The sequence below is a fragment of the Budorcas taxicolor genome, chromosome 4 (genome assembly GCF_023091745.1).
Source record: "Budorcas taxicolor isolate Tak-1 chromosome 4, Takin1.1, whole genome shotgun sequence".
Taxonomy (NCBI): Eukaryota; Metazoa; Chordata; class Mammalia; order Artiodactyla; family Bovidae; genus Budorcas; species Budorcas taxicolor.
Window position 1 is genome coordinate 6,898,136 of NC_068913.1, and position 13,029 is coordinate 6,911,164.

The 13,029-nt window shown below is 50.4% G+C and overlaps 1 protein-coding gene across 1 annotated transcript in view; it reads left to right on the top strand.

Annotated features, from left to right (window-relative positions):
• The window catches only part of COBL (cordon-bleu WH2 repeat protein), a 304,931-nt gene extending 294,120 nt beyond the window's left edge, over positions 1-10,811 (top strand). The window contains exon 15 of the mRNA XM_052639184.1: positions 9,664-10,811. Coding sequence (XP_052495144.1) covers positions 9,664-9,681 — 18 coding nt within the window. The 3' untranslated portion in view covers positions 9,682-10,811. The remainder of the gene's footprint in view (positions 1-9,663) is intronic.
• The last annotated feature ends 2,218 nt before the right edge of the window (positions 10,812-13,029 follow it).

The window sequence follows — 13,029 nt, forward strand, 5'->3', positions numbered from 1 at the left end:
TTCAGACAGAGAAAGACAAATATTACATGGATATCACATATGCAAAATCTAAAAAAAAAAAAAAGGACACGAACTTATTTACAAAACATAAGCAGATACACAGACATAGAAAACAAACTTATGGGTACCAAGGGAAAAGTGGGAGATGGGAGTTTGAGACTGACCCATACACACTACTGTATGTAAAATAGGGAATCAGCAAGGACTTCTTGTACAGCACAGGCAACTATCTTCATTATCTTGTCATAGCATATAGTCAAAAATAATCTGGAAAAGTAGCCATGGTGGGAGGCCCTGGTGACTCAGTGGTAAAGAATCCACCCACAATGCAGGAGATGTGGGTGTGACCCCTGGGTCAGGAAGATGCCCTGGAGGAGGAAATGGCCACACACTCCAGTACTCTTGCCTGGAGAATCCCGTGGACGGAGGAGCCTGGTGGGCTACAGTCCACGGGGTCACAAAAAAGTTGGAAATGACCGAAGTGACTGAGAATGCACACATTTATGTCTATATCTATCTGTCTATCCATCTATATATTCCTGAGTCACTTTGCTGTACACCTGAAGCTAACATAATATTGTTAATCAACTATAGTTCAAAGAAAGAAAGTGCCAGTGGTTCCCAGAGAATCCAAAGCGACAGAGCCGGTTATCAACCCTGATGGTTCAGCTGGTCCCTGGGAACGATTTAGAGTTTCTGAAAACATTGTTTTCAAAGTGAAATCCACAAGACATCTGCATGCTGTGGTTGTAGATGTTTCAGAGGTTTGAGCCTACAAATCTGCAGTTTTACCGAATCCCTTTCCACTGAGGTTTGAGATCATTATCTGTGTCATCTGAGCTTTTGATACCGTCTGAGTACCGCTGAATATGAAGGCTGTACTGACTTCTCCTGTACTCATCTTCTCATTGACTGACTTTGGATGGTTTCAGATAGCTGCTCCTCTCCCCGCATCTGGCAGGAGTCCTAAGGAATAGGGGCACCCACGCCACCTTGAACCTCAGGCTTTCTCTCTTAGAGTGTGCGCAAGGCCTTCCAGAAAGGAAGGGGGAAAAATCAAGTTTGGGGATTGTTTGAAAAAGCAGAGGAAGCGATTTGTGCTATGGGAAAGAAAGTGGGGGGAAATGCAAGGGCAGTGGTAGAAGGGGCTGTGACCAGGTGGGGCCTGCTGGGTGGGAGGTGGGGATGCAGGGAGGGCGTGTCTCCACACAGCAAGCAACACAGCCTGGGGGGCTGGCAGAAAGAGTCATGGGAGGCCCAGGCCTGGCCATTGCTCATCACCATCTCAGCTTCCTAGCAGCTGCTTAAGATGGCAGTCAGAAGCCCGCATTTTATTTGTTTCTTGGATTAATCTAAGTGTTGGGACCTGCCTTATCCAGACTGGAAGGGTTGAGGCAGTGAGTCTGGTGCATCTGAGATTTTGATGCCCAGAGCAGTTTAAGCGATGCCCCTAGGCTGACAGCCAGGCCCCAGATGAGAGGGCGAGGATGACCTGGGAGACCCTGACCATTTGTCTGCCCAGTGCCCCACACCTTAGCTGGAGGCCATGTAGCTGAGTGATGGGACTGTGCAGGTCACTGCTCTACAGAGTGACCCAGAGCTCTCCCTGGCAGTCTGCACCTCCCGTTCCTGTAAGCCCTGAAGGACACATGACTTAGGAAGTCAGGACTGTCCATCCACCCCGCAGCCTTGGCTCAGCCTCCATCAGGGACGCACAGGGCAGCTAAGACAGTCTGGCCTCACCTGGAGCCCGTGGTTGTCCTCCCAGAGGCACACACCTGACCTCCTTTTCCAGCAGCCCCCCACACATGCCGTTGGTGTGGCGCCGCAGTGTGACACCAGGGGACACACATGCAGTTCAGCTGGCCAGAGCCAGCTGGGCCTCCAAGGAACCTGGCAAGGTGGCGCTGCTCTGCGGGCGTGGGCCATGGAGGTCTTTGTGACTTTGCATCACTTTCGTATATGTTCTGACACTTGCTCCTCAAGTCATTTGAGCGTTGCCTCTTCAGCCTTCTTTCACCTTTTGGGCTTTTAAAGTTGCATTACCTTGAGGAAAAGATGCAAAGGGCCAGGCTCTGGGACTCATGCCATGTGGGCTGTGCTGTCCGTGGGTTCTCATATGAGCAGATGCTCCTTTGTCCTGGGTGTTCAGTGATGCTTCAGGATGCATGTAGCAAGGAGAGCATCCTGGACTGAGGGTGCTCCCTACTCTGCTGGGTAGTGTGAGGGGCTGCAGTGCCTGAGGCCACCTCCTCCAGTACAAGCAGGGCATCTGACCCTGCTGGGAGGGTTCTCGGGGACCAGACTCACTGCTAAACACAGGCACAGTGGCTCAACCCTCCTGGAACACGCTCTGTGCTGGCAATGATGCAGCTTATGATAGAAGGCAAAAGGCTAGCTTTGATGTAGGAGGAAGTGAGTTGGCCAATTTTCAAGGCGATTGGAAGTTCATTTGCCTCTCTCCAGTATGTAGTGAACACCTCTGCCTCTGTGTCTGTGCATGTCAAAGCCACGCCTGCTTTGTCTTTCCTCCAGCCCCAGGTGACAGCATGCTTGGCTTGGCTCAGGCTGCTGTCCCATCCGCAGGAGACATGGCTCTCCTATCTTGAGTGCAAGGCTCAGACCCTGGACCGCGCTCCCCACCGCCCACTGCTCCCCCCACCCCCACCCCTGCCCCGGCCCACTTCTGCCTTCTACTCCATCGTGAATTCATATTCATGGTGAAACTGTGCCCATCCGGTCGGACAGCCTTTGTCGGTCTGTTTTGAATGCATCCTTTCAGAGGTTCTGGGATGGACAGCAAGTGCCCTTTTAATCCGTGTTTATATTTAAAACATTCACACATCCAGCTATTCATCCACAAGCATTTCCTGAGAACCCACCAGAGTCCAGGATCGCAGTAGCTGCTCACGATAGAGACATGAATGAAGCATTGTCTGTGCCCTTGGGGGTTACAACCAGGAGTAGAGAAAGAGGGGGGTTGTCCTTGGCTTAGCCTTAGGGACATCTCCTAAAGTGGGGGACCTGCTGAAAGCCCCAAGGCCTTTCCTTTGTGTGTCCCAGCAGTCCTCCACCGAGGGCCAAGAGTGAGCATCTCCTCCGTTACGCTCCTGGGCGGGAAGGCTGCAGCTCCCAGCCCACAGATGGGAAGGCGGGGCACAGGTGCCCTGTGGCCTTCTCCCCAGCCTTACCCAGGTCAGGGCCGCTGCTGGCCCAGACCCCAAGGGCAGTCCAGCCCGGGAGGCCGGCCTCTAGGAATGCCTCACTAGGTCCCATGACATCCCCGCCCTGGCTGGGCCCTCCCAGGTGTGTGTTTCCCACTGCAGGAATTAACTGAGTCAGACCACACATGTGTCCTGGCGCTTGGTCTTGGCAGCAGACCCTGTGAGAAGTGATTAGACAGCTGACATGACATCAGCGCCCCGGGGACCTGGAGCCAGCACAGGAAAGCAACAGCAGCAGCAGGCGTCTGTCCTCCTGAGCCAGAGCCCCTTCGCTTGTGGGGGAGAACCCAAGTTCTGTGACCGCGAGCCAGCACGAGCGAACCGTCAGCCGCCCACACCCCGGCCCACACTGGGCTCAGCAAGCCCAGTGTAGACCTTTGATGTGTTCCAGTTAGGTTGGAATAGTTCACAGGTACAGACAGGCCAGCTCTGTCTTTGCTGCCTTGCGACCATCCTGCCTGTTGCAGCCGTTTCAGGTGACCTCTTTTTCCTACGGGTAGAACCCAGGGGTGTCTGTCAACACAGGCTACCTGCTGAGTGACCCCCGAGGATGCTGCTCCCTCTTCCTGAAAGGAAAAGGTTTCACCTCCTAGTTTTGCCAACTAATTCCCAGTCATCCTGCACATTCCTCAATAAACCTCAAGCCCCCAGGAAGTCTTCCCCTGCATCCTGGATGGAGGAGGGGCCCGTCAGAGCATTACCTCATTTCCCCCGCACAATCCCATCACAATCTAATCTCAGTGACGATCTGTGTAACGTCTGCATGGTGCCTGCTAGCCTGCCACACTGTGAGCTCCAGCAGGTCCCAGCGCTTTGCACAGCCCCTAACACAGAGTGGTTGCTCAGTAACTATCTTCTGGGAGAATGGAGAGGGAGCGGGCATCTCCTGCCGCCATATCACCTGACTCTCCAGACCAGTGGCAGAGTGCAGCTCAGGGTCCCTGCACTCAGAACTCATTGATTTCATAATCATTATAAACTTGCCAAGAATCCACGTCAAGCTAGAAGAAACCACCTTCTTCTCTGGAAAATAAGACGAGTTCTAGGCACCTCCAGGCTTCTGCCAGGGGTCCTGCTCCCCTTCTACACAGCTGCTTGATTGACTCCCTCGGGCACCCACGAGTGCCCAGGAGCTGGCCTGTCCAGGCGGGAAGACGGCGGTCGGAGCAGAGAACCCTGCTGCTCCCTAACAACTTCTCCCCCACCCTCACTCCGAGCGTCAGCTCCGTCACCACTGTTCATTTTACCTTTTCCCATATAGACATCATTTTCCTTGGCAGGCATGGAAGCAAAACGATGCTTGGGTATTTTTACAGCTTTATGGCTTGGCCTCAAACTGCAAGCTTTGTCCTTCATTGTTTTTCTTCTTGTCCAACCAAACTAAGAAGGAATCTTCTAGGAAGTGTGAAACCTTAGGGATACCAGGGAACCTTCTAGAGCTTTTCTCTCTGCAGCATGCCCTTTTCCCCTTGCCAGGGAGGTGAGGGAGGGTAGTCTCTCCTCCTGAATTTGGTCACTCCTATCCCCTGATCGTGTGAGCAGACACTGAGCAGCAGGCTACTCCCTTCCTTAGCAAGGTGGCTTACGCTTGGGTTGATCCTAATGGCCATCAGCATCATATTGCTACCTTGTGGCCAATTCTGTTGCCAAGATCTCTCTCACTGAATTGTCCAAGCCAAAGCTTTTTAGTGCTGACCTGCAATTTCCTCTTTGACACCAAAGTTTAGGACTTTTCCTTCCCAAATATTTTTTTTAGTTTCCTGAGAACTGTGAAAATCTGGATTCGGCCATCAGGTTGCTATTAGTGGTGATGAGAGCCCCTTCCACGTCTTCAACCAGCCAAAGATTCAAATGCTCCCAGCCCAGGGCCCCTGCACTGGCAACACTCGGCTTGCCAGGCTGGTCTAAAGCAGGGTCACTGCCAGGAGAGCAGGGATGTGCTGTCCCCCCTTGCTTTACTCACCTGCCCCGTAACTCCCCTCACTGGGCCATGCTCCCACCTGCCCTTTTGTGTCCTGGGAGATTCATCTTTGCAGCTTGGAACTGCCTTCTGAAAGGTGCGTCTCCCAGTGGGGCCAGGCTGTAGGCAGCCACGGTGCCTGGGATGCCTCTTAGTGCTTAGTGTTCAGATGTTCAGTGACGTGGCAGTGGGGTTGCTGACTGTGCTGTGAGGAGCTGCACAAGCCTCATGGGGGTGGGGAGGTGTCCTGTAATACAGACACCATCACCCCACTTACCAGAGGAGAGGGCACTCCCTCCCTGAGACGTGCCCACCGCAGATGCAAAACCAGTGTCTGCCTACAGTGAATCACTTCCCAGTAGCAAAAAGAATGTGCAAGCAGCAACCCAGAGATAAATCACAAAACAGCTATGCTGAGTGAAGGAAGCCAGACAAGAAAGAAAGTACGTGATAGATGGTTCCATGTATGTAAAATTCTAGGAAACGCAAACTATGTAGAGATAGAATATCAGTGGTTGTATTGGGACTGGGGAGAGGAGGGACTGAAAGGGAGCTGAGGACTTGCACACTGTCAGTGGGGATGTAAACTGATGCAGCCCCTATAGAGGATGTTATGGAGAGCCCTTTAAAAGCTAAGAGTGGGACTACCGTATGCTCCAGCGGTTCTACCCCTGGACATAGACCTGAAGGAAATGAAAATGCTAATTTGAAAAGATTTGTGCACCCTAGTGCTGAAACTCCAATACTGTGGCCACCTGACGTGAAGAGCCAACTCATTGGAAAAGACGCTGATGCTGGGAGAGATTGAAGGCAGAGGGAGAGGAGGGCAGCAGAGGACAAAATGGTTAGATAGCCTCACTGACTCAGTGGACATGCATTTGAGCAAACTCTGGCAGAGAGAGAAGGACAGGGAAGCCCGGAGTGCTGCAGTGCGTGGGGTCAAAGAGTCAGACGCAACTTAGCAACTGAACAACAACAGCAATGTCATAGTAGAGTTCGTTTCAGTAGCCAAAATATGGGAGCAACCTAAGCGTCCATCAACAGATGATGGACAAAGAGAAATGTGGTATGTGTGCAATAGAATACTGCTGAGCCGAGAGAGTGAAAGAAAGAGTGAAGCTGCCATTTGCAACAGCATGGATGGACTTAGTGTATTATGCCTGGTGAAGTATGGACTGAGCAGCCTTTCCCTTCTCCGGCGAATCTTCCCAACCCAGGGATCGCACCCAAGTCTCCCACATTGCAGGCAGATTCTTTACCAGCTGAGCCACAAGGGGAGACCAAGAATGCTGGAGTGGGTAGCCTATCCCTTCTCCACTGGATCGTCCCGACCCAGGAATCAGACCAGGGTCACCTGCATTGCATTGCAGGCAGATTCTTTACCAACTGAGCTATCAGGGAAGCCCTGTAGTGAAATAAGTCAGCAGAGAAAGAAATACTCTGTGTTATCACTTGCATGTGAAATCTAAAAACTAAAACGAATGCACATAACAAAACAGAAACAAACTCACAGAGAGAAAACTAGTGGTTGCCAGTGGGGAGAAGGAAGGCAGAGGGGCAAGACACAGGGAGGAGATTAAGAGCTAAACTACCGTGTATAAAATAAACTGTAAGGACCTGTTATGCAGCACAGAGAGAATACAGCTGATATTTCATGATAACTTTAAATGGAGTATAATCTATGAAAATACTGAATCACTATTTTATACATCTGAAACTAATATAAATTAACTATACTTCAACTTGAAAAAAAATTTAAAAAATATAAAAGTGAATTTAAAAAAATAAAATAACCCCAATCCATCATCTTAACTCTGGTGATGTTTATACACATATATATCAAAACATATTCAAGTTTATACTTGAAATGCTTGCATTTTATAGCAATTAATTTGTTAAAACAATAATAGTAAATATGCATTTAAAAAATCCCTCCCAAGGACCCAACGCCACCTCTGCCTAGCTCTTTCCTCTCGCCCCCCTTCACTGTAGCTTCTAGATGTCCTGACTGTTCATACAACTGCACTTGCCCAACATCCACTCCCCTCCTCCACCCCCTGACACTGCCCCTGTCAAGGTGACAACGCTGCTGGCACCCTTGGATGCAAGAATAGCGCCCTTTATTCTACAGGTTTCCAAAGGTCAGTAAATGGGATAAGCATACTATTAACAGGATGCTGGCTGCATTTTCCAATAACAGGCTCAATCTGTTTTTCTTCACACCAACACACATACTGTTTTCTCTGTTGCTTGGATGTTCTGGCAAACTCATTGTGCTGTTTCAGACTGACAATTAAAACCTTTGTTTTGAAATTAGAAGTGTCTCACCTCTAAAGTTGTCTAGAGCTTGAAGAAAAAACTATCAGAAACAAAACTAACATACTCTTTAAAAATAAGTTTCTTAGCATTCCTGCCCTGGGTTCCCTGGCCCTCGTGGTGCTGTTGGCAGTCACCATGCGCATCCTTGTCTGCACTCCCCCTGAGCAAGCACCCTGCGCGTTCCCCCCCGCCCCTCTGAACCACGCTCTTCCAGACGCCACTGGCCCCTAGTTCTGTCTCCATCCCAAGCTGGCCTGGGTGTCAGACTACTCGACACCAACAGTGTGTGTTCCCCAGGTTCCATCCAAATCAGCGGGCCTGTCTCCTCCCTCCATGCCTGCAAAGCCAGGTCTCATGGCATCTCGTCTCTCAGATGGTGTGGGGGTGCCTGCAGCGGAGGGGCTGCTGGTGGATCTGGGAGGCAGGGGCCAGAAACATCCGTGCAGCCATGCAGGCAACCAGCCAGCAGCCGCTTCTCTGCTCAGATGAGCCTTCTGGGGACTGCTGCTGCTGCTGCTAAGTCGCTTCAGTCATGTCCGACTCTGTGTGACCCCGTAGACGGCAGGCCACCAGGCTCCCCCGTCCCTGGGATTCTCCAGGCAAGAACAGTGGAGTGGGTTGCCATTTCCTTCTCCAATGCGTGAAAGTGAAAAGTAAAAGTGAAGTCACTCAGTAGTGTCCGACTCTTAACGACCCCATGGACTGCAGCCTACCAGGCTCCTCTGTCCATGGGATTTTCCAGGCAAGAGTACTGGAGTGGGGTGCCAGGGATTGCTACTTACTAGTATTGGGGCTTCCTGGTGGTGGCGGAGGTTACAGCGTCTGCCTGCAATGTGGGAGACCTGCGTTCGATCCCTGGGTCGGGAAGATCCCCTGGAGAAGGAAATGGCAACCCACTCCAGTATTCTTGCCTGGAGAATCCCATGGACGGAGGAGCTTGGTGGGCTACAGTCCACAGGTCACAAAGAGTTGGACATGACCGAGACTTCACTTTCTTTCCTTCAGTATTTGGTCTGGATGGAGACACGCTCTCTGCACCCCAGTTCTCTCGTCTTCGTATCGGAGGCAGTACCCATAGTGAAAGCAATAGTGTGTTGTGATTTGGTTGAGCTGAAGCCTTATTGAGATGAGATTTGTGCAGGGCTGAAAATGGTGCCTAAAACACAGGAAGCGCACAGGAAGCATTCTAGGTGGTGGTGGTTGTTACCATCATAAGAGATCTGCTTGGGTCCTTATATGTTCGCTTTGATAATTCAGTGAAAAGTGGGCCAGCACTGATTCTTTTAGAATGTACTGAATCCAGCAGAACCACGGTGAGAAATCCAGATCTCCTTTCACACCGTTTCAGGTGAACCTGTCACTTTCCTTAAAAATGCTGTTCGCCTTAGCCTTCAGAGGCATGGAAATAGGTCCTTCAAGATCCTGCCATCACATTTTCTGCAGCTGGGCATCCCAGGAGCAGACCGGACCCAGAGCAGCAGGGTGAACGGGTGGGTTTGCTGTCACTCACTGGGATCCCCTGCACTTGCTGCGGCCCGGCCCGCCCTGCCTCCTGTGATGAGGTGGGGGTTGATGCCGTGATCCCTGCCTCGAGCCCCCGCTCCAGCTGAGAGACAGGGCACCTGGGGAACCGTGGTGGGCCACATCACCCACAGCCCGGGGCAGGGGGCGACTGGATCGGCTCCCCAGGACTTGGAATGAGAGTGCCTTTTCCTTCCAGGTGGTCTGAACATTCTTAAAGAAGGAGTCCTCATTTTCCAGCAAAAAAAAAGGAGGCATCTGCAACAGAGACATGCCCCAGGCAGAGAGACCAGCCCAGAAAAGGGAAAGACTGCTGGGCGGGAGCTCCAGGAGGGCGGGGCCGGGGGCAGCGGATGATCCTAGGAGAAGCACAGGGGCCTGCAGATCTGACCCTACGGTTGTTCCCGTCGTTCTTTCCTGAAGGCAGGAGCCAGTCACTGAAGTCACTCAGGCACGTCTGTGTTTCTGAGAGCTTTCTCCCTGGGGTTGTAAGTAGGACGGGTACAGTATAAATACTGGGGGCTGTCACAGGAGAGGACTATTTCCAGGAGGGATTAGTGCACAGCTCCTCAGCACCCGGGTGCTTGCCCCTGCGCTCCGCTGCATCCCTGAGTAACAGTGGGTCTTTCTTCACCGCAGGTGCCCTTGCTCGTGTGAGTCAGTGACAAGATGCACTTGTGGCAGAAAGACCCCCCAAGGGACGCCCGCAGCCACCACTGATGAGCGCCACACCCAGGGGGCTTCAGGATTGGGCAGCTCCCCTGTCTCCAGGCCAAAACTCGCCTCTGACTTCCGCTCCTGCGTTGTGGTTAAAACGGATGGGGGTGCTGCTCTGCCACATGGCTTGTGCCAAGGAAATGTATTTGCCTCTGAATATTTAAAGTTGCCAATAAACTATTCTTGTTGGCAGGTTAATGGGACTGTAAACGCTGGGCCATCACCCTTAATTACATTGATGGACAGAGTGGAAAGAATCATGTCTTAGGCCCATTTTGAATCTTTGAGACTTTTACCACATGTAGATGGTTAAAACCATTTAGTTGTTGAAAATCTTTCTGAATTCTAGGGAAAGTATGTAAATGAAATAACCTGAATGTCATCTGCTACTTGATGCAAGAAGAAAGAGTTGAGAGGCTTTTTCAAATGTGACTTCACTGAATAATGAAAGTATTATATTCTATTCCTCCAACATTTGGGGTAAAAACCTCATGGAGGGCTGCAGACCGTGATCTGACCAAGTAAGCTATTAAAAGTCGACCACAGGCACCCGGAGTAACAATCAGGCAGGTCTGAGTTCTCCCAAGGTGGTGGTGACGCGTTCAGAAGGACTTTGCAGTGGACGACATGCCCACGTGTTGTGCTGTCCCCCCGCAGGCTGTGATGTGCAGGCCTCTCCCACGGAGGGCTGAGCACGGAGCCCAGAGGCTGCCCTGGGAGCCTCAGAAATCCTCCCCAGGGCAGGAAGGAGGAGACTGGACATCTGAAGGTCACTCCCATCAGATCACGATTGTGCTGGGAGTTCACACTGTGGGTGTGGTCTCCATGGTTTGTGCAGCAGAAGAGTGGCTTGCCCAGAATTACAGCACAGGGCACCAGTCTCCGATATTTATCACAGATGGTCGACTATGGCTGTAGAGAAAGCTCTTTCAGAGGTTAATAGAAATCAAGAGGAATTCCTGAAATAAAATTTCTGTCTTAATGAAGCCACAAATACGGGCGAGATCGTTTGTATGTTTCACAGTGATTTCAGATCAGGCATCTGGTAGGAAGGAACTGCTGTGTGTTGTCTGATGAAGGCCCCTCACCTTCCCTGGGCAGCGAGGGCCTCAGGCAGTCACTCTTACATCACACTGTCTCCACTGTTGGTCTTCCAGTGCCACAAATAAAAGAAAGTGAAATTGTAGCCCTTGTGTGGATTTCATGACTCCCTTGGGTACCCTATCCCAGAGTAGAAAAGAGTTGTTGCTGTTGTTGTTCATTTGCTCAGCTGTGTCCGACTCTTTGCAACCCTACAGACTGCAGCACGCCAGTCTTTCCTGTCCTTCACCATCGCCCAGAGCTTGCTCAAACTCATGTCCATTGAGTTGGTGCCATCCTCCAGAAAGGAGAGATTCATTTATTCAATGAGTCAGCCCTCTTCTAGACTCTGGGTTACAGCGGATGCAAAATGGACAAGAGTCCCTGCCTTCATGGCGTTTGTATCAGAGTGGAGGAGGCAGACCATAAACGAAATACGTGAACAATATACCGAGTTCACTTACATGCTGTTAAGTGATTAGGAGAAAAACATGGAAAGGGATGAAGCATACGTAGAGTGATGAAGAAAGGCCTCTTGCTGCAGTGACATCTGAGTAAAAACCTGGAGGAAAAGAGTGAAGCATGGGTGGACACCTCGCTGGCAGGAGAAAGGGCAGGTGCAGAGGCCCTAAAGCAGGGTTTGCCGCAGTGTTGGAGGAATGGAAGCAGTGGGGCGTGATGGGGTGGGGGGTGGGGAAGGGGGGAATGTCATGCAGCTTCCCCAGCTTCCGGCCCCTGGTCTTCATAAATTACTCTGTGCTCCACTTCTCAGGGAAGCCTTGCTCCCTGGTAGACTGGGGGAGTAGCAGACATGAGGATGGCCGAAGGACACCCCAAGGACGGTAAAGGGGCCCCGAGGGCGCCCCCAGTTCATCCTGCTCACCTGACACTAAGTTATCCTTTGTTGCATGAGCTTTGTGAAAAGCAAAGGAGAAAAGGAAAGATATAAGCATCTGAATGCAGAATTCCAAAGAATAGCAAGAAGAGATAAGAAAGCCTTCCTCAGCGATCAATGCAAAGAAACAGGAAAACAACAGAATGGGAAAGCTAGAGATGTCTTCAAGAAAAATAGAGACACCAAGGGAACATTTCATGCAAAGATGGGCTCAATAAAGGACAGAAGTGGTATGGACCTCACAGAAGCAGAAGATATTAAGAAGAGGTGGCAAGAATACACGGAAGAACTGTACAAAAAAGATCTTCATGACCCAGATAATCATGATGATGTGATCACTAATCTAGAGCCAGACATCTTGGAAAGTGAAGTCAAGTGGGCCTTAGCATCACTACGGACAAAGCTAGTGGAGGTGATGGGATTCCAGTTGAGCTGTTTCGAATCCTGAAAGATGATGCTGTGAAAGTCCTGCACTCAATATGCCAGCAAATTTGGACAACTCAGCAGTGGCCACAGGACTGGAAAAGGTCAGTTTTCATTCCAATCCCAAAGGCAATGCAAAAGAATGCTCAAACTACTGCACAGTTGCACTCATCTCACACGCTAGTAAAGTAATGCTCAAAATTCTCTAAGCCAGGCTTCAGCAATACATGAACCGTGAACTCCCTGATGTTCAAGCTTGTTTTAGAAAAGGCAGAGGAACCAGAAATCAAATTGCCAACATCCGCTGGATCATGGAAAAAGCAAGAGAGTTCCAGAAAAACATCTATTTCTGCTTTATTGACTATGCCAAAGCCTTTGACTGTGTGGATCACAATAAACTGTGGAAAATTCTGAAAGAGATGGGAATACCAGACCACCTAACCTGCCTCTTGAGAAATCTGTATGCAGGTCAGGAAGCAACAGTTAGAGCTGGACATGGAACAACAGACTGGTTCCAAATAGGAAAAGGAGTACGTCAAGGCTGTATATTGTCACCCTGCTTATTTAACTTCTATTCAGAGTACATCATGAGAAACACTGGACTGGAAGAAACACAAGCTGGAATCAAGATTGCCGGGAGAAATATCAATAACCTCAGATATGCAGATGACACCACCCTTATGGCAGAAAGTGAAGAGGAACTAAAGAGCCTCTTGATGAAAGTGAAAGAGGAGAGTGAAAAAGTTGGCTTAAAGCTCAACAGTCAGAAAACAAAGATCATGGCGTCTGGTCCCATCACTTCATGGCAAATATATGGGGAAACGGTGGAAACAGTGACAGACTTTGTTTTTTGGGCTCCAAAATCACTACAGATCGTGACTGCAGCCATG